General features: G+C 35.7%; 1 protein-coding gene across 2 annotated transcripts in view; it reads right to left on the bottom strand.

Annotated features, from left to right (window-relative positions):
* The window catches only part of BLTP1 (bridge-like lipid transfer protein family member 1), a 183745-nt gene that overhangs the window by 147095 nt on the left and 11036 nt on the right, over positions 1 to 25614 (bottom strand). For both annotated transcript variants that reach the window (XM_068989706.1, XM_068989705.1), the window contains exons 5-13: positions 25290 to 25476; positions 19403 to 19484; positions 18463 to 18656; positions 16427 to 16506; positions 14491 to 14641; positions 9963 to 10119; positions 8868 to 8946; positions 5221 to 5312; positions 3635 to 3752 (exon numbers count right to left, since the gene is read on the bottom strand). In XM_068989706.1, the coding sequence (XP_068845807.1) occupies positions 3635 to 3752; positions 5221 to 5312; positions 8868 to 8946; positions 9963 to 10119; positions 14491 to 14641; positions 16427 to 16506; positions 18463 to 18656; positions 19403 to 19484; positions 25290 to 25476 (1140 nt within the window). The remainder of the gene's footprint in view (positions 1 to 3634; positions 3753 to 5220; positions 5313 to 8867; positions 8947 to 9962; positions 10120 to 14490; positions 14642 to 16426; positions 16507 to 18462; positions 18657 to 19402; positions 19485 to 25289; positions 25477 to 25614) is intronic.

Genomic DNA, 25614 nt, shown 5'->3' on the forward strand with positions numbered 1-25614 from the left:
AGTCAATTTCTATTTTAATGTCTTACAAGTTTTTCAAGTATCTTATCTACAATTTCAATATATTCTGCAGTACAGTTTCCCCACCAGCTTACACAACATCTTTACTGATAAATATTAAAAATTATGGTAACAAAATATTTTTACTAGGAACCTCAAAAACTATTTCCAATATGCATTTCTCTTTAAACCAAAAAATGCTCTTATTACCAGCTGGTTTTACCAAATAAATTTACCAGAAAAAGGAAACTTTTTGATGCTTGATGCTTAATTATTGATAAGTCAAGCATACTAAAAATCAGTAAATATACAGAATGTTTGAAAAATTCAGCTAAACATGAACTAACAGGCAATTTGTTAACTATATTCGTTTCAAATATACATGGAATTTTTTTCAATGGTAGTGGAACAAACTGTAAAACACGTCTCAACAAATATTGGGAATGGAAAAAAAAAAGTTGTGAAGTTGGTAATTTAAATATTAGTCTGGGAAAAAACCTCATTTACAACTTACTTTATAATTAAGTAAGTTGTAACAATTACTTAAATAATTATTTATAATTAATATAGTAATTAAGTAATTACTATATAATTACAACTTACTTTATAATTTGCTGGCCTATTTGCTAGGCCAGCAAAAGTCACTCAGTCGTGTCTGACTCTTTGTGACCCCTCGGACTGTATATAGTCCATGGAATTCTCCAGGCCAGAATACTGGAGTAGATCGCCATTCTCTTCTCCAGGGATCTTCCAAACCCCGGGATTGAACCCAGGTCTCCCACATTGAAGGTGGATTTTTTACCAGATGAGTCACCAGAGAAGCCCAAGAATACTGGAGTGGGTAGCCTACCCCCCTTCCAGCGAGATCTTCCCAACCCAGGAATCAAACTGGGGTCTTCTGTATTGCAGGTGGATACTTTACCAGCTGAACTTCCAGGAAAGCTACACCCTATAAAATATCCATCAGGTGGTACTGGGATTGTAATACTATTATAATGTCGTGTTCTTCTCTTATAGTAAATATAACTCAATTTCACTATTGCCAGTAAAGACATTCTTTCTGCCTTTGTTTTGAATCTTTCATTCTTGAGGCAGCTCTATATTGTTTTTATCATGAAGTGATCTTTGTATCACACTGAAATTGCTTATGAACAATTTTAGCTCACTAATAACTAATGTGAGAATGGTTCATGAGACATACAAATAGATAATTTATTTTCTGCAAAAATCTGTCAATAAAGAAATGTAAAACTGAGAAAACAGAAAAGCAATTCAAACACCATGACCAAGTACGTTTTCTCCAAGATTAAACTAATATTACTCTGACTATCTTTTTTAAAGAATAAAAAAGTTTTTAAAGGATTCTGGAAAGATTTCTGGGGGTTTCCTGGATGGTGCAGTGGCAAAGAATCCTCCTGCCAATGCAGGTTCGATCTCTGGGTTGGAAAGATCCCCTGGAGGAGGAAATGGCAACCCACTCCAGTGTTCTTGCCTGGAAAATCCCATCTACAGAGTTGCCTGATGGGTCATGGGGTCGCAAACAGTGAGACACTACTGAACATGCACACAGCAGCAGAAAGATTTCAGAAGTAATATATCTAAATATTACAGTTGTTAAATCTGGGAAATGAGAACTTAAGCTTTGTACCTTTCTACATTTTTAAAATTTCTCCAAATCAATTTTACAAAAAAGTAACTCAAAAAGTGAATTTCAACAGATAGAAGCATAAAAATTAGAGTTAGAGAAAGAAAATTATTTAAGAAAAACACAATTATAATTTAAGAAATGAGTACTTGTTTAATAAAATATTCAGTCTAAATGTAAGCACTACTACAAAATAAACATTAAATCTTGAGAAATTTATACTTCTATCTAACTATTCTTAGCATTACTAAAGTCTGAGATTGTGAAATCTGGAGGAAATACAATGTAAAATATAACATGCTTGAAAATGTTGGGTTTTTTAAGTTTAAATAAATTAATTTATAATCTAAAAAATCTAAAAATAAAGAAACTGGAATCTACTTTAAAAGATAAGCAAAGTTAGAAATGACAAAATATTAAATGAGAAGGAAAAGAAGTTATTTATATAAAAACAGATTCTTGGGCCAGACTATTGGGTTGGTCAACCTAAACCTGGACAAAGTGCTTAACCCCTCTGTAACGGATTGCCCTCTTCTGTAAAATAATGATAATAAAATTGACCTCAGAGAGTTATTATGGAGGTTTAATGATTTAATATGTGAAACTGCTTAAAACAGAGACAGATACTAATACAAACTAAGTTTTATATATATATATATATTTTTTTTTCATAAACCTGAATTAAGTATTCATTGTCCAGCTTCACTGACAAAGTTTAACTTTCTGGGGCTCTGTCAAAGTTTCTACTACTGAGACCTTGAAACCTGAATCCTGGAGAAGAATGATGTAACTCATCTCTATTTCATAGATAAGGAACTGAAGCTTAAACAATTAAACAATTTGGCCCACATCATATTGCTAGTAAATAATGTCATGACAGAACTACCTATGCATATCTTAATCACTGCTATACCCACAAATAAACAACTGGTGGGTGGACAAACAAATGGATAAATGCAGCAATCAGTCAAACAAATATCAGAAACTCTGGGGTAGCCACGGATCCTGGAAAAGCAGACTGATTCTGTTTGGTTAAACTTCTTACAGAAAGGCTAAAAAGATGCTTACTTTTATGTAATAATTTAGATTACTGTAGTGATTAAACATTTATGTTATTCAGAGATGAAGACTACACATTCCCATACTCATAAAATGTAATAAGTAGTTATCATAACATGCTGCAAGAAATAAAAGAATTTTTCCAACTAACGATAGTATCAATTCAATTATACACATCAGTCTATGTCCGACGCAGGATACAGCATGCTTGGGGCTGGTGCACGGTGATGACCCAGAGAGATGTTATGGGGAGGGAGGTGGGAGGGGGGGTTCATGTTTGGGAACGCATGTACACCCGTGGTGGATTCATGTCAATGTATGGCAAAACCAATACAGTATTGTAAAGTAAAATAAAGTAAAAATAAAAATTAAAAAAAAAAAATTTCATGGCTGCAGTTACCATCTGCAGTGATTTTGGAGCCCCCCTCTCCAAAAATAAATAAATAAAAAAAAATAAAAGGGAAAGCTTTTATATCAGTAAAAAAAAAAAAAAAACAATTATATACATCAACAGGAAGGAGTTAAGTAGGGACTCTGAATACAAAAACATATTTGACTATGTGAATATACTGTATGTGGATTACAATAATTAAAACAAAATAATAAATCCACTATGATGCCTAATTCATGAAGAGGAAAAAACCAATTCATTCTCCCCATCTAACTCCCCCATTAGAGTTACACAAAAAAGAATTCTTGCACTTCCTTCCAAGGTCAATTTTGGGTTCACAGTTTCCTTCTATGGGTTAAAAAACAGCACAGAACATATATATTTAAATTTTTCCTCTAATAATCTTGGCCCCAAAAGAAGTATAAAAGTGAAAAAGTATGAATTGTGTCATTAAGTCCCTATGTTGAATCTAAAAGCAAAACTTAATATAAACAAATTCTCTCTGATAAATCTCACTGTATTTTTACTTATTAGAAAATTACCTGTGAAGAAATTCTTCTGTGCAAAGATGAAGTGGTAGGTGGCTTTATAAACCTCTAATTCACACTGCCATGTCTGTGGCATGTTCCATATTCGGGGGTAGCTGGCATTGATGTGAAACTGCAAACCAAATGTTAAGCAAAATGTTAGACATTAAAACATGACATTGTGTGAACAGCATTAGAAATGAACTCACACAAACTGGTAATTAAAAATTATTTTTCTACTGAGTTGAACAGAGGGTCCTATACAGATTTTCAAATTGCTGTGGCTAAAGGTCAGTACCCATGGTTACATCCAGCTCATGAAATACTAAGCCATGATGTGGCCAAAAAAGTTCAAGAACAAATCAGGCTACAATTTCGATACTGTAGCTAAACAAAGAGAGTAACCTCATTAATTCTTCTTTTTTTTTTTTTTTTTTTGGTCTCATATATTTTATTTTATTTATTTATTTTTTTGTTTTTTGTTTTTTTTATTAAATTTTAAAATCTTTAATTCTTACATGTGTTCCCAAACATGAAACCCCCTCCCACCTCCCTCCCCATAACATCTCTGTGGGTGATCCCCATGCACCAGCCCCAACTTAATCTGTTAAGTGAGAGGCTCAGGGTCAAGGAGGGTAGAGTGCAATGCACCCTGTCACACAGAAGTTTGGCCACCAGTGCCTCCTGGCTACTCATTTGACAGCACAGTAGTTATAAATCTGACATGGTGCTTTGTGATATATTTCACCTGCCAAGACTTGGCAGTTCTCCAAAGGCAAGAGCTGCCTGACCAGGAATAGTATTATTGCACAGTACCATTTATCAGCAGCAGCTCAGGAATTCATTAAAATGCTGAATATGTCAGTTTACCACATATTTATAGTACTCAGTATATTCTTGGATAACTGTAAAATTTTCCTCTTAATTTACATATATCGTGTAAATGTGCTTGTTTAGATAAACAATTAAGGACCTAATGATACCATCTAATATAAAAAAATCCTCTCTGAATATTAGCTATTCCACACAGTAAATTTGGTTATTATTGTTATCCCTGAGAAAAAATAACGATCAGCTTGATTAATGAGTTCCTGGCCTGCAATTTTTAATCATTAGTGTTTCCACATTAATTCTGTTTCTAATGTGGTGCAATTTAGGGTATCAATAAGATTCTCTTCCTGTACTTTATTCATAAGTAAAAAGGACAGTGAATTATTAAGCATGAGAAAGAATCTGATGGGGCCAGGAAACATACAGTAAAAATTTATCTAATTATTTACAGCATAGGAGAGAGTCTAGCCATACAATGAAGTTTAAAAACAAAAATTTCTAACAACTTCTCAAATTTTTAAAGGCCAAAAACCCATGTATTGCTGCCTTATATTCATTTCCCCTAAAAGAAGAGCAATAGGGAGAGGCCAAAAGGAATCCAAGCATTGACAATCTACTCTTCTTTGCAAAAATATGGGCAAGAGCACCTGGTGGTTCCTGAATAAGAAGACAGATCATTTGATGATTTGACCATTAAAATTTTATATTAAAAAAAAACCCAAATTTGTATTTTATAGGTATATGCATATCACCATATACGTTAGACTTACTGCTAACATTTCTGCTTCTAAGAGAGTCCGGTATTGCATGCTGGTAGTGGCATCAACATGTAAGAGCTGTCCTTTAATCGCAGGGGTATAACCTAAAATAGGTGAAAACATAAAAAATAAGAACCTAAAAAAATAATTAAAAATTTCAGAAACTGGAAACAAAGTCCCCCACCACCCAAAGAAGGAATTCCTGAAAATTGGTGATTAGTTACTATTTAAATACACCTCCAATAATATGGACTATGCTATCTAATCCATAACCTTCCTCATTCTGGACAGCTCTCATGGAAAAAAAGTTCCATTTTCATATAATATCTATCCTGATCTTGCTTTCTAATGCAAAACTACAAGTCTATTTTCTAAATGATTAATAAGCAAGTATTTAAGACTGTTTCCATGTCTTTTTTTTTCTCCATTAACTCAACGGTACATATATTTATCATTTTCAACTACTCATTATATAGTGACAGTTTCTGAACAACAGCTATTCCTTACATAATGACAGTTATTAAACAACACAGCCCTGTTCTGAATAAAAGCAGAAAAGTTCAGAGTATTCCACTTCTTTTTTTGATAGACTGTCCTCCTATGAACACTAACACTATGATCATTATTATATGGTTAATTCAACATGCATCCCACTCTAGGCATTTTTTCCCCTAAACACCTGAATCTTTTGGGGAAGTTTTAAATGTTTAATTTGGTTATTATCTAAGACTTCAGTCTATTTTTCCCTCTAAAGATACTCATCTTAAAAGCCATCTAACCTTTACCAGGCTTTGTGGTGACTCAGTGGTAAAGAATCATCCTGTCAATGCAGGAGATGTGAGTTCGATCGCTGGGTCAGAAAGATCCTCTGGAGAAGCAACTCACACCAGTATTCTTGCCTGGGAAATTCCATGGACAGAGGAGCCTGGCAGGCTACAGTCCATGGGGTCACAAAAGAGCTGGACACGACCAAGCAACTAAACAACTTTACCAAGAACCTGACTGGGTTTTCCTTAGACCTTTAGCTCATGTAGTTCCCCAGTCACTTTGCTGTGGCACTTCCCATGAATTCATGATAGGTCAAGATGATGATGTCTCAGTCCTCAGATGGCCCCTTTACCCTTGTGCACCAATAACTGTACCCCTAAAAAATATGTACAAATATTATCCTTTTTGCATCATCAGTTTAAAAAAGGCAAAAGCACTCCCTTAACTGAACTATTCTCAGTTTTATGCGACACCCAACTGTCTTTCCCCCTACAGTTCAGTTCAGTCGCTCAGTCGTGTCTGACTCTTTGCAACCCCATGAACTGCAGCACATCAGTCCTCCCTGTCCATCACCAACTCCTGGAGTTCACTCAGACTCACGTCCATCGAGTCAGTGATGCCATCCAGCCATTTCATCCTCGGTTGTCCCTTTCTCCTCCTGCCCCCAATCCCCCCTAGCATCAGAGTCTTTTCCAATGAGTCAACTCTTCGTATGAGGTGGCCAAAGTACTGGAGTTTCAGCTTCAGCATCACTTCTTCCAAAGAAATCCCAGGCTTGATCTCCTTCAGAATGGACTGGTTGGATCTCCTTGCAGTCCAAGGGACTCTCAAGAGTCTTCTCCAACACCACAGTTCAAAAGCATCAATTCTTCGGCACTCAGTCTTCTTCACAGTCCAACTCTCACATCCATACATGACCACAGGAAAAACCATAGCCTTGACTAGATGGGCCTTAGTCGGCAAAGTAATGTCTCTGCTTTTGAATGTGCTATCTAGGTTGGTCAAAACTTTTCTTCCAAGGAGTAAGCGTCTTTTAATTTCATGGCTGCAACCACCATCTGCAGTGATTTTGGAGCCCCCCAAAGTAAAGTCTGACACTGTTTCCACTGTTTCCCCATCTATTCCCATGAAGTGTGATTAAGGCTATCCTAAAAGATGCTTCTTTCCAACCAATTACTCTGAATCCTAGAGAATCTCAATATCTGCTTTAAGATTTAGTATGATTATTCTTTTAAAAGTAACTAAGATAAGGTTTAGCTCTTCACTGTAACAGCTCTAAAGTTAAAGGGAAAAGATACTATCTCATTTTCAGTTCCTTTTTTGATTAAATATCTAAGCAGGCAGACTCAACTCTATCTTTTTAACACAAACTAATAAATCTGCTTTTGAACTGTGGTGTTGGAGAAGACTCTTGAGAGTCCCTTGGACTGCAAGGAGATCCAACCAGTCCATCCTAAAGGAGATCAGTCCTGGGGTTTCTTTGGAAGGAATGATGCTAAAGCTGAAACTCCAGTACTTTGGCCACCTCATGCGAAGAGTTGACTCATTGGAAAAGACTGTGATGCTGGGAGGGATTGGGGGCAGGAGGAGTAGGGGACGACAGAGGATGAGATGGCTGGATGGCATCACTGACTCGATGGACGTGAGTCTGAGTGAACTCCAGGAGTTGGTGATGGACAGGGAGGCCTGGCATTCTGCGATTCATGGGGTCGCAAAGAGCTGGACACGACTGAGTGACTAAACTGAACTGAACTGAATAAATCTTGGCCTGCTTTCTTCTTATTGTAGAAATAAAATGAGTGACAGAAACAAGGAAAGAGAGCCAATTATATAAAAATTACTCTAATCATGCTTCTGGCAAAGTGATAGAAACATTGCTAGATAGTAATTTAAAAATAAGGGTAAGTTGCTACTCTCCATACTCTCAAGAGTGAATAAAGCAGAATTTCAATTGTTCTCAATTACAAATGTAATAAGAGAACAGGAAAAACAAAGAAAAATTAGGAAGACTATTTGACATTTTGATAAATTTAACAAAAAGTATTTAATGTTTAATGTTACTGGTTAATCTGTATCAGGGCCCAAATTTCAAATGCATAATGAACTTAGATTATCTTACTTCAGATGAAACTACAACTATCAGGGCATGATTTAATGTGTTAAACATGAAATATTCTGCTTTCTTAAACTTATGCTATTCAAAGAACACGCTTACTCTGACAAAAATCTACTAAAGATATAACCTAAAACAAAGCTTATTACTACTGAATCAATTTCTGCCCATGGACCATGTTTCATGTGCCAGGTCTTGGGTTTGGTACCAGGTATAAAATGGTAAAAAGAAATACACAGCATTTGTTTTTACAGAGCAATAGACTAGTAGGAAAAACATATGCTAAGCAAATTATGCACAATCTTACAAAAGAAAAGTATAAAGTACAATGACAGCACAAATAAGACATAGCTTGAATAAAACAGTTTTTCTCTTCTTTCTAGGTGCATGAATAATTATATAGCATTTACTAAAGGCACACATAGGACTTCCCTGGTGGCTCGGACAGTAAAGTGCCTGTCTACAATGCAGGAGACCCGGGTTCGATCCCTGGGTCGGGAAGATCCCCTGGAGAAGGAAATGGCAATCCACTCCAGTACTATTGCCTGGAAAATCCCACGGACAGAGGAGCCTGGTAGGCTACAGTCCATGGGGTCGCAAAGAGTCAGACACGACTGAGTGACTTCACTTTCACTTTCAGTTTTCAAGGGCACATTAAAATATAACAGAAAACTGAAAGAGAAAACTCAATTAATTTTAGTCTAAGTAGATTAATAATTATTTATATATTAATTATGCCCATAATCACTTAAAAAGAAAAACACTCATTGTAGCTTACCATTTTCCTCAACCGTCATTGGAATATTAATTTCTAAATATGAACCAGCTCCAACATTTACATGTACAGCATTTGTTTCCTACCAAAAGAAAAAATTCATATGAGACATTATAATTATTCTCACATCTTTACTTTTCAGTTATTAATGCAGACAAAATTCAATCATTAATCCAATGGCTCAGCAGAAAAGAAATCTGCCTGCAATACAGGAGACATGGGTTTGCTCATAGGGTCAGGATCACCTGGAGGAGGAAATGGAAAGCCACTCCAGTATTCTTGCCTGAAAAATCCTATGGACAGAGGAGCCTGGGAGGCTACTGTACAAAGGGTCACAGATAGCCAAACACAACTGAGCATAGCACACATACACAATATTAAATAGGGCTTCCCAGGTGGCTCAGTGGTAAAGACTCTGCCTGCCAAAGTTCAAGCCTGGGGTCAGGAAGACACCCTGAAGAAAAAAATGGCAACCCACTCCAGTATTGTTGCCTGGAATATCCCATGGACAGAGGAGCCTAGCAGGCTACTGTCCATGGGACTGCAAAGAGTCAGGCACTGAGCCACAACAACAATATTAAATAGGTATTAGAAGTTCCTAAGAGCAAAAGTTCAAATTTATACCAAAAATACACTAAAACAATTTGGCTAGATTCAAAGAAGAAGAATGAGACTACAGTATCAAAGTCTATTTCTATTAATTCTTTCCAGTATTTGGCACTTAATGATGTAACATACATACTGACAAGGGTCAGGCGAAGCTCATAGAAATGAATCCAAGGATAGCACTAGTTGGGTTTCCCATGTGGCACTAGTGGTAAGGACTCACCTACCAATGCAGAAGACATAAGAGATGCTGATTCAATCCCTGGGTAGGGAAGATAACCCTGGAGGAGGGCAACCCACTCCAGTATTCTTGCCTGGAGAATTCCATGGACAGAGGAGCCTGGGAGGCTAAAGTCCATAGGGTCCCAAAGAGTCAACCACAACTGGAAGCAACTCAGCACACATGCATGCGACTAATTACCAGAAAAACACTCTGGAAGATAATGGTCAAATTTTAAACACTACTTTCAACTATATTATTTCAATAATTACCCTATTTTTGGTAAACAACAAGTCAATTGTAGCATCTGCAATAATATTCATTCGTAGTTCAAAAGCAAGGATCTGTCTTGGTCTCCCAGGCTGTGCAATTTCAGAAACTTTCAGAACTTGATAATCAGGAGGGAAGAAGAACTTCCACAGACAATCTCTAAATAAGGAGGAAGAAAGAATAATGACAAGTTATTCAAATAAAATTGCTTCTCATAAAAGAGACTAAAATCAGTATTATAACTTTATACTGATATTATCATTGCTATCTCATTTAACAATTGGACATAAATTTCAAAAAAATAAGTCACAAAATAACACCTACTATAGTTTCCTTTCAGTAAAATGAAGACTATTTTCTCCGTTGTTTTCTATTTTCAGAGATCAATGAGCTCTGAGCACCTAATATACTGCTGTAAAATAAGACATGGGTAAGACCAAGTTTACACTATTCAACCAATACTGTGAGAAAGTAAAGACAAGTATATCAAATGTACAAATGGCAAAGAAAGAGTTGAAGGGGAATGGTTTAATTAGAATCATTTTTCCTTTCTGGATAATTACTTAACCTTTCTGAGGATATTTGCCTGCTTCCTCACTTGTAAATGAGGTTTACCATAACCAGTCTCAGAGAATAGATCCAAGAAGTAAATGACAACACACATCAAACAGTTGGTAGTACATGGCACATGGAAAGAAATGTTATTCTATTATTTTTATAATCATTTTTAATCAATATTATAACAATAAGGGTCTAAAGAGAAACAGGTTTCTAAAAAGATGCAAGTGTTTGTAAGCTAGAGCTCTAATGTATTTGCCTCCCCTTATCTGACAAAAGATGAAAGAAATCAAGAAATGTTCAATTCAGACTCTTCTATGTAATTAAAAAATTAGCATGTTACTCATACATTCAGAGAAAGTATAGGAAGGAGTCACGAGTAACTGGAAATGCTACTTGGAATGAACAGAGAAAAATTAGATGAACAGAACAAAATTTGCAAACTGATTGATTTTAGACTTTAACTTGCCATCATTAACGACATGAAAAGAAAATTAAATTTATAAATGTTTTGGTGAAGACACACAAATATATATAACTAAGATATTAAAGACAAAGAATCCATCTGATCAATAGATGATCAGGGACTATAAAATGGGCAGCAGGATATAATGAAAAGAACAGTAGACTTGAAGGGTTAGTTTGAATCTTGGCTCCAGATGGTACAGCTTCCTTATCTTGCCCAAATCACTGAACCTCTCTGCATCTCCATTCTTTCACAGGTATAATCAGTTCACCACACTTGTTCTAGTGTCTCTCACTGAGTTGTAAAAATATAAATAAAAGCACTTAAGTGCTAAATTGCTTCAGTCTCTGCAACCCCATGGACTATAATCTACAAGGCTCTTCTTTCATGGAATTCTCAGGGCAAGAATACTAGAGTGGGTTGCTATGTCCTCCTCCAGGGAATCTTCCCAACCCAGAGATCAAACCCATGTCTCTAATGTCTCCTGCACTGGCAGGCTGATTCTTTACCACTAGCATCACCTGGAAAGCTCTGAAAGAAATTAAGTGAAAGCAATAAAAGGCCAGACAATGGCAGGAATATTAGCTTTATTATACTTTATCATTAAGCAGCTAAGTACAAATTTATAAAGTTTGGATTTCAACTGTCATGAAAACACTTGAAAAGCTGAATATCTTAAAGACTGAGAAAATCATGTAAAGGTGATAGACATAAAAAATCTACAAGCTAAATAAGGTCATGCCAAATCAGAGATTACAAACTTCTCTGGTGGTCCAATGGTTAAGAATCTATCTTGTAATGCAGGGGACACAGGTTCAACCCCTGGTTGGGGATCGAAGACCCCACGTGCTCCAGAGGAACTGAACCCATTACCCACAATTAAGACCCGATGCAGCCTAGCAGCAGCAGCAGCCAAATAAGTAAATATTAAAAAAAAAACAAAAAAACCTCACCATGCTGAGTAAACTATCCAATAATAAAACAGGTGAGATTTTCTCCTACATTTTTTACACTAACAGGTAAATGCTTCAAAAAACTGACCTAATTAACATTTCTGATAACAGTTCATATTTGTTTAGAAACTTAATATGGGGAAGGAGTAAAGGAAATGGCTACAGAAAAGGAAATGCACAATTTGAGTATGTAAGGGAGGAGATAAGTACTACTGCAACTTACAAAAGGAAACTAAACTCAAGTGACAAATTTTTCTTCTTTCTAATAAATCTGAATGGTTTTGTTAAGAAATGTATTGCTGTTCTCTCCTAGCAGTGGCAGGACTAACTGAATGGAGTTGGTAAAGACACCTTTTTTTTTCCACATTATCTTCAGTATCATTTCACTATGACTATATACTAAAGGAATTTTGGCTTGGATTTTCATGTAAATATAGCCTAATATTTTTTCTTAATGCATTAAAATTAAATACAGCTTAAGAAGAATTGTACTTTATTCAAATGCAAAAATATTTTATGTGTCTGTGTTAAAGCATTGCTTTAATTTTCTCCTTTCAAATATAACTGTTCCTTAATGCAATGTAAAGCTCCTCACTTTCAACTATTCCACTGAAAAAACAGCATGGTTTAGTGTATGAAAAATTTTACTATAAAAGGAACATTTAAATCCAGTAATTTGAAAAATATTTGTTTCCTAACCTGAAATTTTAAGCTGTTTACTTTCAACTCTAAAAATCTAACCCAGAACTTAATTATTATATTCCGGAGAAGGCAATGGCACCCCACTCCAGTACTCTTGCCTGGAAAATCCCATGGATGGAGGAGCCTGGTAGGCTGCAGTCCATGGGGTCGCTGAGTCTTGCACGACTGAGCGACTTCACTTTTGCTTTTCACTTTCATGCACTGGAGAAGGAAATGGCAACCCACTCCAGTGTTCTTGCCTGGAGAATCCCAGGGACGGGGGAGCCTGGTGGGCTGCCGTCTATGGGGTCGCACAGAGTCAGACACGACTGAAGCGATTTAACAGCAGCAGCAGCAGCAGTATATTACAAGTTTTTAAACATACTTACTTACACATTTACCATTCAACTGTTATTTAAATCGCTACTTAATGGAACAGGTATTCCTATACACTAGAGATACCAAGGTTAAAAGAATGTAGTACTTGACAAAGTATATAATTCTAATAAGGCTAGGCAGAAATCACTTTTTTAAACAATAAAGAGTCAGTATATCATGTCAGTATCAGCACTCTCATTAGGCAATTGATCTAAGGATCAACGGCCCAGTAATATCTGCCTCTGCAACTGTTTAGCTTGTATTTTCCATTCAAGCTGGCTTATGAAAAACTAAACTAGCTTTAACCAAATGTATATTTACATGACATTCTAGATGTTCTCTCTTAAATAGTGGTAAATGACACCTATGTTTAAAATTCTTCAGTAAATATAGATGTTCATAATGTATTAAAGATAAGAAAATTCCTTCAAAATCAATAGAATAACTAAGAAATAAAAAAACTCTTTTTACATTTCAGGCACTTCCGTTACCTCCAATATAAAATCTATGAATTTCTTAACTACCTACAAATCTCTTAACAACCTATAGAGCTTATTAAGACAAGTCTTGACTTCATTATGCATTTGAAGGACTCCTCCTTTGCTTTGATTATTCATTCCTTCTTTCCTTTCCTGGCTAATTCTTACTTATTTTTCAAAACTCAACTCATATGTTACCACAACCAAAAAACATTCTCCAATTCTCTCCTCTTCAATATGAGTTATGAACCTGTTATGAGCTAAACTGTGTCCCCCTAAAATTCATATGCCCTAATCTTCAGTACCTCAGAATTAGCTATAGTTAGACAGTCTTTAGAGAATTAAGTTAAAAAGAGATCAATAGGGCGGGCCCTAGCCCAGGATGTCTGGCATTCTTCTACGAGAAGGAAATTTGGACACAAAGACCTATAAAACATATCAAAGGGAAGACTGTGTGAAGAAACAGAATGACCATCTACAGCCCAAGGAGAGAGGCCTTGAACACATCCTTCCCTCATAGCCCTCAGAAGGAACCAATGCGGCTAACACCTTGGTCTCAGAATCCTAACCTTCAGAACTGTGAGAAATTTCTGCTGTTTAAGCCACAAAGTTGGTGGTACTTTGTAATGGCAGCCTTAGTAAAACTAACACAGTGCTTTTCTAAGTTCTTCATCTTAATAAAACTCTTTTGTTTCTTTTTTCCTAAACTGACTTTTAGCTCTGAATCTCCATAATCCCAACAATCCTTGGCATATTCACTAATTAAATACAAAAGAAAAAACCAACCAACCCATAATATGCTGCTCATTTACCACTTTTCTAATGAATTAGTGCCTCCTTTAGAGCACACTTGCTTATACCAATTGTTCTACAAATTATTTGGATTAAAATGTTTAGTGATATTTTACCCTGCCATAATAAAATAGCTTATAAAAGTACTGAGCTAGTTTTTAATAAAAATTTTAGTATTATCCCAATACATTTGACTTAGAAGAAATGCAATTTAATCAAGTACCTCTGCCTATCAGCCCATGGCCCGTAGTTGAAATCTGTTCCTTTTCCACAAACTATATCCAATCCCCAACATGGAGGCAAGTCTTGTAATTTGCAATCTTCAGTGCTCATTTCTCCTTCAACATTTTCTTCTGTTTCTTCTGGAACAAGTCCTATATTGCAGAATATACAATATGAAGATAGCTACTTAAAATAACCATTAACAGGTTTCCCTAGAAGAACAGTTCTAAAACTTTTTATCTAAGGAATCCTTTACACTCTAAAAAATTATTGAGGACACCAAAGTGGGAATTTTTTTGTATTATATCTATCATATTTTACTGACTTTGAAATTTGAATTGAGCAATATTTTAAAATTTATTTTTAAATAAAACTCATTACATGTTGACAAAACAAAATATCTAAGATTTACTGAAAATATGATGCAAAAAAACCTACATTTTAATTAAACTATAAAACTTTAATTTTTACTTGAAATATTAAATAATTATTACTTTCTAAAATAAATTAATAAGAAACACTGGCATTGTTTTTATCTTGGCAAATCTCTTAAATATTCAGCTTCATAGAAAACAAGTGAATTCTCATAGTTATTTCTGCATTTAATCTGTTATTCAAGGATCTGAAGAAAATCTAGCCTCATACAAATAGAAAAGGTAGGACTATTTCAACTGCTTTTTCAGATAATTTTGGATATTCTTTGACACTGCACCAAATTTCAACAAGTGGTAATTTCTTAGAGAATACTTGCAATGTGGAATCTGAAATTAAATCCCTGAACTTTTCACATTCTGATACATTAAAATTGATTGCCCTTGCACTTTGAATAAATCTTTTACAGACATCATGAATTGATCATTTGGAAAATGTTGGTTCACTGAAATATGCATACTTTTCCCAAACAGACAAATTTCATTATTAAATATCTAAAAATTCATATGGTTAATATCACTGGTAGTCTCATCAGAAAAGCTGTCAAGCTCACAGTGGCAGACTCAAATTTTCCAAAATTCAAATTTTCACATGAAAGCACAAAACTATAGTTTGTCTCTAGTTGCTCTTTGAAGCAAAACTGGTGTTCCTTAAAAAGTACAAACAATTCAGCTTGAAACTCAATCACACAGTGATTTTCCTCAAAACATCAGTATACTCTGGTATGGGGCAGAAGTACATTATGTGTACTTATTTTAACAAGTGAATATTTAGAAGTTGAGTCATGGGTCAAGATTTGATAAAAGTAATTTTTACTGCTTAATCAAAGACATAGTAAAGCATACTGGCATTTGTTGTTATTGTGAGTGTGTGGCAGTGAAAAAGACAAGAGATTACTGCTATAGTTTGGAATCACTGCCTTTGATTCATGCTAAAGCATCAGCAGTTTTGTCCACCACAACTTTTGCATCATCAGTACAATATGACCAAAAAAAAAAAAAAAGGCAAATAACGTCCTAATTCTGAAAATACTCTGACCTCATAAACCTCCTGAAATGTATGAAAAAGAGAATTAGGAAAATATGACTAAAAATACAATTTTTAGCTACTTATAAAACTGAGACTACCTGTGAAGTACTATAACTAGCTAGACTTCAATCCTTCAACTTTAAGCCTCAAATTTAACTTGGTCAGCATGAACTACTTTAACTATCACCACATTCTCTAGTGGCTTTCACTCAGAGTCGCTTGTATTCACAATTTCTGAAGTGTGCCTGCAAAAATGGAATCTGAAGGAATGATTTCTATATTGTTCTTTTTTGATATGAAATACTAGAGTATTAATATTCCGCTTTGGACGAATGACAGATATTTTTTAGGTAGGCATTCTCACATGCACATTTACCATTACTGATGCTTATTTATATCCTAAGTAAAGATACTTAAATAAAAGTAGATATCAGCATTTCATAGAAGAAAAATAAAAAATAATAAAAAAATAATACCTGGCTCATCCATGTAATAGTAGATGTCGACATCATTTGACTGCATCACCACAAAACCTTCTCCCATTAATCTTGGTGGTCTACACAAAGGAAGAAAGAAGGCAAACTAAGTACATCTCCAGAATATAAAATGTTTGGTATTTTAATTAATGATAATAGGTAAAAGCAAAAAAGAAAAAAGAAAACTAAAAAGCAATCAGTGTAGCATCTTGAAAAGGGAAAACATCTTTCACATTTACAATAAACTGTTCCATAACTGCTTTATATATTAGACTATTTAAAAAGTAGGCACTAAAAAATTTCTAATCAGTAAATTGGTTTAAGAAAGAAAAAAATGTTTGGCATTTTGTTTTGAACAAGGGAAATCAATTTAAAACAAAATCTAATTAAATACAATGAAAAACAATGTTCACTGAAATAGAATAATCATATTCTGCATTTGCAACGATAAGTTTAAAATTAGACTTGTAATTCAGCCTATTTATAATAATAATACTATAAAACTGATTGAGAAATACCACCTTATATACTGTAAAACAAAGTATAACCTTTCAGAAACATTAAATTAAAAAATCTTCTCATTTCAACAACTTTATATTACCTATTTCCAAGAATATTTAGTTGATCAACTTGAAATAAATCGAAATAAATTTAAAGCACACATCTTGAACTCATTCTGGAATGAGTGTTTCTGTGCATTCAAACAATTTCCCACTTTACTTGCTTTAATTTAACAACCTTTATCTTTGTCATATACCACAATATCTTCCTTCCATATCAAAATTAACATCTTAATCATTAGATAATACAGCATACAAATTCAACAGTCTTCTTATAAATCATAAAGTTTAGCATTCAATTTCATCATACTATCTCCATGCTTACTTTTGAAGAGTGAAAAATACAACTTTAACTCTTCTTACAAAAACAGTGGGATACTTTTTCATTTTACTCTCTAGTAATTTTCACAAAACCCAAGGTTTATTTTTTCCGTATTACAACTTGTACCCATAAATATAGAACAGTGTGCATAGCATACATTTCAAGATACTTAGCAAATTCAATGATCTGAAGAGTGAAACCAGGTAGATCCACAGCCTCCCTGGTACACAAGCAGAGAAAACGACTGTGTCACTCTAGCCAAGCCCTAGAAAATCTAATTACAAGCTATTCAAAAGCTGGAACTAAAAAAGAATAATCATGCTTCTCATAACCTCAAACTTTATATTGCCTACACACAAAGCTAAAAATTGAGACACAGCAGAAAGTCATCATATGAGTACTTACATTACACAAATTTAACCACAGAGATTCCTTCACAAAAAAACAACAGAGATTGAGAATAATAAAAATTACAAGAGCCCTAATATAACTCATGAGCATGTGGCCTGGAGTCAGATGGGATTTATGTGTCTGCTGTTAACTGAGGGTCGCAGTCCTCTAGAATGGAAGCATCCCACCACAATGAGACAACTCTAGTGTGCATCATTACAACATGTCTCCTAAATGCAAGCAGCTACTTCACTAAAAAAAGAGCAAATCTGCAAAGATAGGTGGAAAACTGACTGGGACTTAAATGTCAAACAAGCCCCAAAACCATCTTAAATTCATCAGTTTTCTGAGACTAATTTTGATTTCATTTTCAACTTTTCATTAACTCAAATGGTATTTCACTATAATGAATTGTTAAATTTACTATTTATCCATCCCTTCTCAAAGTAAAAACCTAGCTGTAAAGTGTATTTTCTAACATACAAACATCGAAGCTTAACTGCCTAAAATAAATTTCCCAAATACTCTAAGAAGAAGAGGATAGAAAAATGATAAGTTTATAGAAAAATATTTAAAATAGGGGTATACCAATGGATAAACTCCATTTATCTTATAAAGCAGGAATCCTATCAACTGATATAATAGAGAGATATAACTAATTATTGCCAAACTTACAGCAAAGACATTAAAAGGATACTAAAGATTCTAAATGATAGCTACATTACATATAAAGAAGTTATCTGTTATTTTTATGACTTTCTTACTCATCATTTTGAAGACCAACATATCTTGGACTAGGAACAAGCATGACTCGAACATTTTCAAGCTTTCCTTTCACTATATGCATGAACTGGTCAAGATGACTAGAAGGTGGTTTTGTAGTATAAGTTAAGAAAGCATCATCAAAGTTGATGCACAGCGTTTGAGGTTGGTAATGATTTCCAAAGGCCAAACGTCCCTAAAAAAAAAAAAACAGATAAAGACATATTATGCCAAAGTATCTAGGTAATATTTATTTTTCCTTAGCTGACCTAATAACAAGCATTTCAAGCAACTACTAAATGACTCCATTTCAGCAGTAAATAATACTACTTAAGTTGCTCCATTTTGGCTTCCCAGATGGTTCAATGCTAAAGAATCCACCTGCCAATGCAGGAGAAGCAGATTCAACTCCTGGATTGGGAAAATTCCCTGAAGGAGAAAATGGCAACCCACTCCAGTATTTTGGAGAAACACTGAAAAAGTCCAGTGGACAGAGGAGGACTGGCAGGCTATAGTTCATGGGGTTGCAAAGAGTCAGACATGACTGACCACACATGCACACCAATCAATTTAGACCAGTGTATAAAGAAATTCAAGCACCTGTGAATAAATAAATAAACCAGAGAAGGCAATGGCACCCTACTCCAGTACTCTTGCCTAGAAAAGCCCATGGACAGAGAAGCCTGGTAGGCTGCGGTCCATGGGGTCGCTAAGAGTCTTGCACGACTGAGCGACTTCACTTTTGCTTTTCACTTTCATGCACTGGAGAAGGAAATGGCAACCCACTCCAGTATTCTTGCCTGGGGAATCCCAGAGACAGAGGAGCCTAGTGGGCTGCCATCTATGGGGTTGCACAGAGTCGGACACGATTGAAGCGACTTAGCAGCAGCAACAGCAGCAGCAATTACCCATCAAATATTAACTATAGCAGAATTTACTTACTGTGCTAACATTGACCTTTATGACAGGAATAAGTGATCTCCATGAAGATGTGGGGTCTTGTGATTCTGTTTTTACTTTAACTCTGAAAAGAAAAAACAAAAATTGACATATATGAAAAATGAGAATAAGTATCTAAGAACACTCTTGACTTCCTCACAATACACATCATTAATATCAGCTGTACCTTTACAAATATAGCTAAAGACTATTCAGTAACAAAACAAGGACTATCTAATGGAACACTAATATCCCTAAAATGTCTCATAAAATGTACTCTTACCACACATTATCAATTTTTACATAAGAAGTTGTAACAGAAAAGCATATTTTTAGAATGACAAACTTTAATGACAAAAGTCTAAATTTTGATGTGCTGTCATTATATCTATCATTATGTCCATGACACAAAAATGTAACATTTTACAAAAGAGCAAAAATTATAATTAAAACAAAAATGATCAAGGTACACGTCACTTAGATGTTTTAAGTGCTTCAAGTACTTCTAACAGTTCAGCTGATTCTTTTCCTTCCCTACGCCCACCACCTGGTGACAAAATAATTTTCTTTTAATAAAATGAAAAAGGATAGACCAAGAATAAAAAAAAAAAGGAAATTCAGTTCAGTTCAGTTCAGTCAGTCGTGTCCAACTCTTTGCGACCCCATGGACCACAACATGCCAGGCCTCCCTGTCCATCACCAACTCCCAGAGTTTATTCAAACTCATGTCCACTGAGTCAGTGATGCCATCCAACCATCTCATCTTCTATCATACCCTTCTCCTCCCACCTTCAATCTTTCCCAGAATCAGAGTTTTTTCAAATGAGTCAGCTCTTCGCATCAGGTGACCAAAGTACTGGAGTTTCAGCTTCAATATCAGTCCTTCCAATGAACACTCAGGACTGATCTCCTTTAGGATGGACTGGTTGGATTTCCTTGCAGTCCAAGGGACTCTCAAGAGTCTTCTCCAATACCACAGTTCAAAAGCATCAATTTTTCAGCACTCAGCTTTCTTCACAGTCCAACTCTCACATCTATACGTGACTACTGGAAAAACCATAGCCTTGACTAGACAGACCTTTGTTGGCAAAGTAATGTCTCTGCTTTTTAATATGCTGTCTAGGTTGGTCATAACTTTCCTTCCAAAGAAATTGGCCATACACAAAGTACACAAAATTCAAGAAATGAAAAGTTCTCAGCAATTCACTAAAGATTTCACATGAAAACTTGAGGTGCATCTCTGCAATAATTCTGTAACTCCTAAATCACACTTCTAGAGCTGCATTTGTAAGGTGGCCCTCAGTGCTTAAAACTAAATTCAAAACAAATCTCATAACCAGCCCCTAACCTCTTTCTCAAGGTTCCCTTCATGCATGCTAAGTTGCTTCAGTTATGTCCAACTCTCTGCAAGCCTACGGACTGCAGTCATCCAAGCTCCTCTCCAGGCAAGAATACTGTAGTGAGTTGCCATGCCCTCTCCTCCAGGTGAACTTCCCTGACCCAAGGATCCAGCCCGGGTCAATCTGCATTGCAGGCAGATTGTTTTACACTCATGCCACCTGGGAAGCCAACTAAGCATGTTGTTCTTCAGCCGCTCAGTCGTATCCAACTGTTTGTGAGCCCGTGGATTGCAGAACGTCAGGATTCCCTGTCCTTCACCATCTGCCAGAGCTTGCTCAAACTCATATCCATTGAGTCAGTGATACCATCTATCTCATCCTCTGTCATCCCTTCTCCTCCTAAGACTAAGCATGACCACTGTTTAAATTAGAAATTTGGATTCATTGTTGACTCACTCTTCTTATTCATTCTCCACATCTCCTCCATCACTCTCTTAAGTATCCATTTCCATAAGTGTATCTGGAATCCATCCACTTTTCTCCCTTCCTCTTTTTTGACAAGCCAGTTGATAATCATCTCTACCTTGAACTGTTACAACATCCTTTTATCTTGTCTCCCTGCCTCCAGTCTTATTTCCCTCCAATCATAACACAGCACTGTTGACCTGAGGTAAGGCCCCATTTCTAACAGTGAATCCTGCTAACCATTTTAGTTTAATTTATCCCCACCTCAAGTAATCCACTCCAGCCTCAGTAACAACGTCTCTATTGCATATGTCGTTTCTTCTCCATGACCCTGCATCTCCTTCTCTGCTTATGTCATTTACCCTTAAGGCTTCAAACTTTCCTGATCCTTCTGTATGTGCCCAGAGAACTCTGTTTTGCCCCTGTTATATTTCTTGCACTAAAATTGTCTATTAAGTGTTCGAACTCCCATCAGTTCAGTTCAGTTGCTCAGTAGTGTCCAACTATTTGCGACCCCATGAATTGCAGTACGCCAGGCCTCCCTGTCCATCACCAACTCCTGGAGTTCACTCAGACTCACGTCCATCGAGTCCATGATGCCATCCAGCCATCTCATTCTCGACTGTCCCCTTCTCCTCCTGCCCCCAATCCCTCCCAGCATCACAGTCTTTTCCAATGAGTCAACTCTTCGCATGAGGTGGCCAAAGTACTGGAGTTTCAGCTTTAGCATCATTCCTTCCAAAGAAATCCCAGGGCTGATCTCCTTCAGAATGGACTGGTTGGATCTCCTTGCAGTCCAAGGGACTCTCAAGAGTCTTCTCCAACACCACAGTTCAAAAACATCAATTCTTCAGCGCTCAGCCTTCTTCACAGTCCAACTCTCACATCCATACATGACCACAGGAAAAACCATAGCCTTGACTAGACGGACCTTAGTCCGCAAAGTAATGTCTCTGCTTTTGAATATGCTATCTAGGTTGGTCAAAACTTTTCTTCCAAGGAGTAAGCGTCTTTTAATTTCATGGCTGCAACCACCATCTGCAGTGATTTTGGAGCCTCCCAAAAAAAGTCTGACACTGTTTCCACTGTTTCCCCATCTATTTCCCATGAAGTGATGGGACCAGATGCCATGATCTTTGTTTTCTGAATGTTGAGCGTTAAGCCAACTTTTTCACTCTCCACTTTCACTTTCATCAAGAGGCTTTTTAGTTCCTCTTCACTTTCTGCCATAAGAATGGTATCATCTGCATATGTGAGGTGATTGATATTTCTCCCGGCAATCTTGATTCCAGCTTGTGCTTCTTCCAGTCCAGCGTTTCTCATCATGTACTCTGCATATAAGTTAAATAAGCAGGGTGACAATATACAGCCTAGACGTACTCCTTTTCCTATTTGGAAACAGTCTGTTGTTCCATGTCCAGTTCTAACTGTTGCTTCCTGACCTGCATACAGATTTCTCAGGAGGCAGGTCAGGTGGTCTGGTATTCCCATCTCTTGAAGAATTTTCCACAGTTTAATGTGATCCACACAGTCAAAGGCTTTGGCATAGTCAATAAAGCAGAAATAGATGTTTTTCTGGAACTCTCTTGCTTTTTCCATGATCCAGCGGATGTTGGCAATTTGATCTCTGGTTCCTCTGCCTTTTCTAAAACCAGCTTGAACATCAGGGAGTTCATGGTTCATGTATTGCTGAAGCCTGGCTTGGAGAATTTTGAGCATTACTTTACTAGCATGTGAGATGAGTGCAATTGTGCAGTAGTTTGAGCAGGCTGTAAATTCCCTCAAGAAGTTGTCATATTCTCACTATCTCCAGTACCTAAGCTCAGTGCCTGGGACATAATATGCATTCCATATTTAACTGAGAAATAAACATCCTCAACATCTACTTTATAAAAAAAAAAGTGGCTTCCGTGGTGTTCCAGTGGTTAAGGGGTCCACCTTGCAATGTAGAGGATACTGGTTTGAGCCCTCACCCAGGATGATCTCATATGCCTCAGACTAACTAAGCCTGCGCACCACAACTACTGAGCCCGAGCTCTAGAGCACCACAACTACTGAAGTCTGCATTCTGTAGAATCTATGCTCTGTAACAAGAGAAGCCACTGAAATGAGAAGACCAGGCACTGCAACTAGAAAAAGCTCACATGCAGCAATGAAGACCCAACACAGCCATACATAAATTAATCTTATAAAAAAAAAAACTACTTTGTGTACAAGGCTGCTTCAACATTCAAAAATCAACAGCCTAAAAGTGAAAAATCGAAGGATCATATCAAGAGATACAAAAAAATTTGACAAAATCCAATATTTACTCATGATTAAAACCTCGTGGTAAACTATGAATAGAGGTGGACTTCCTCAACTTGATAAAGAATAACAAAAAAAACTACAGTTAACATCATACTTAATAGTGAGAAACTGGAAGTTTTCCCACAAAAACTAGGTACAAAGCAAGGATGTTCCTTGTCATCATTTTTCTCGAGATTTGTACTAGAAGTGCTCTAGCTACTGCAATAAGACCAAAAAAAAAAAAAAAAAGGAAAGAAAAGGTATACAGACTAAGAAGGAAGAAATAAGACGAAATAAGAGTCTTTCCTTGCAGCTGACACAATCATCCACGTAGAAAAGTTGGAAAGAAGTGACCAAAAATACTCTTAGAACTAATAAGTAACTATAGCAAGGTTGCAAGATACAAGATTAGTAATATACAAGTATCAATCACTTTCCTATATACTAGTAATGAGCAAATGGATTTTGAAATTTAAAATATATTACTATACTTTAGCACCACAGAAAATTAAATACTTAGGTGTATATTTAACAAGTTTTATATAAGATCTATGTGAGGAAAACTAAAAAACTCTGATGAAAGATATCAAAGAGAACTAAATAATTAGAAGACATTCCATGTTCACTGAAAGGAAGACACAACACTGTCAAGATGTCAGTTCTTCCCAACTTGATTTATAGATTCAATGCAATCCCTACTGAAATCTCAACAAGTTATTCTGTAAATACTGCCAAGTGGATTCTAAAGTTTATTTGAAGAAGCAAAAGATCAAGAATAGCCAACAAAATAATGAAGGAGAAAAGCAACATTGGAGGAATGACTTCAGTTGATTTCAAAACTTAACTACAAAGCTACAGAAATCAACACACTGTGGTACTGGTGAAAGAAAATGAATAGGTCAATGAAACAGAACACAGAACCTAAAAACCAATAAAATGAAATTATATAATTGTATATGCACCTTAACTATGTATATGTATTTTTAGACTTGTGAGTGATAGTTGCTCAGTCATGCCTGACTCTTTGCAACCCCATGGGCTGTAGCCTGCCTGGCTCCTCTGTTCATGGAATTCTCCAGGCAAGATTACTGGAGTGGGTCGCCATTTCCTTCTCCAGAGGATCTTCCAGACCCAGGGATCCTGCATTGCAGGAGAGTCTTTACCATCTGAGCCACCAGGAAAGCCTGCTATTAAGAGACATTTCTAAGTATAAAGACAGGTCAACTTAAAAAGTATCAGCAGATACATGTTTGACTATCTTATAATCTATAGACAATACATCAGAATATGTAATGAATCCATACACCTTTTCCAAAGGAATACCCAAGACAGAAGTAACAATAAAGTTATAAATGACAGTCATCAATCAGATGAAAAAAATTAGATGAAGCTTTTCTCTCTCGAAGAGATGGGGACTGGGCAAGTGATCAGGAAGGAAATACATGTGCTTTTAACTTTGCGTGAAAAATAATGTTTAGACTTATGTGCGTGTATTTAAAAGAATAAAAAACAAATTGATAGCAGTAGTTATCAACATGAGAGAAGTATAACTGGTAAGCAGAGCAGACTGGACAGCTTAAGCTGAGATCTAATCTTTTTTACATAATTCTATATATTTTACATAATTCTATTCTATGTTATTCTATATAATTTTTAAAGAATTTTATAATTATAAAAGTTTTAGCTAATCTACAAAGAAAGATTAGGCTGTGTTTAGGTGAACAGTGTTAATAATATTCTAATAAAAGCAGGTATTTAAATGCTGGAGATTAATAAAATTCAAGTATGACATCAACCTTTCAATTTTGGACTGGGTTCTTGTTCTTCCATTTTCCCGTGTTTTATCATCTTCTTTCTTGGGTGGAATTATTGTTGGCTCCAAACCAAACAATTCTTGAAGATGTCCATAAAGATCCGAACGATTATAGACATGAAATTCAAAGTCATTGACTGTGATGTATAATCTAGTTTCTGCTTTTGGATCTAAAGATATCAATTAAAAAAAAAAGTTTTTAGTCAACTTTTTAAAAACTTTAGTTAAAGTTTTAAGTCAAATTCTTTTCCAAAGCTAAAGTAACTCAAATGATTTATTTTAAAATAGAATTCTGACAAAAAGGAATT

Source organism: Capricornis sumatraensis, chromosome 17, assembly GCF_032405125.1.
Source record: "Capricornis sumatraensis isolate serow.1 chromosome 17, serow.2, whole genome shotgun sequence".
NCBI classification, from domain to species: domain Eukaryota; kingdom Metazoa; phylum Chordata; class Mammalia; order Artiodactyla; family Bovidae; genus Capricornis; species Capricornis sumatraensis.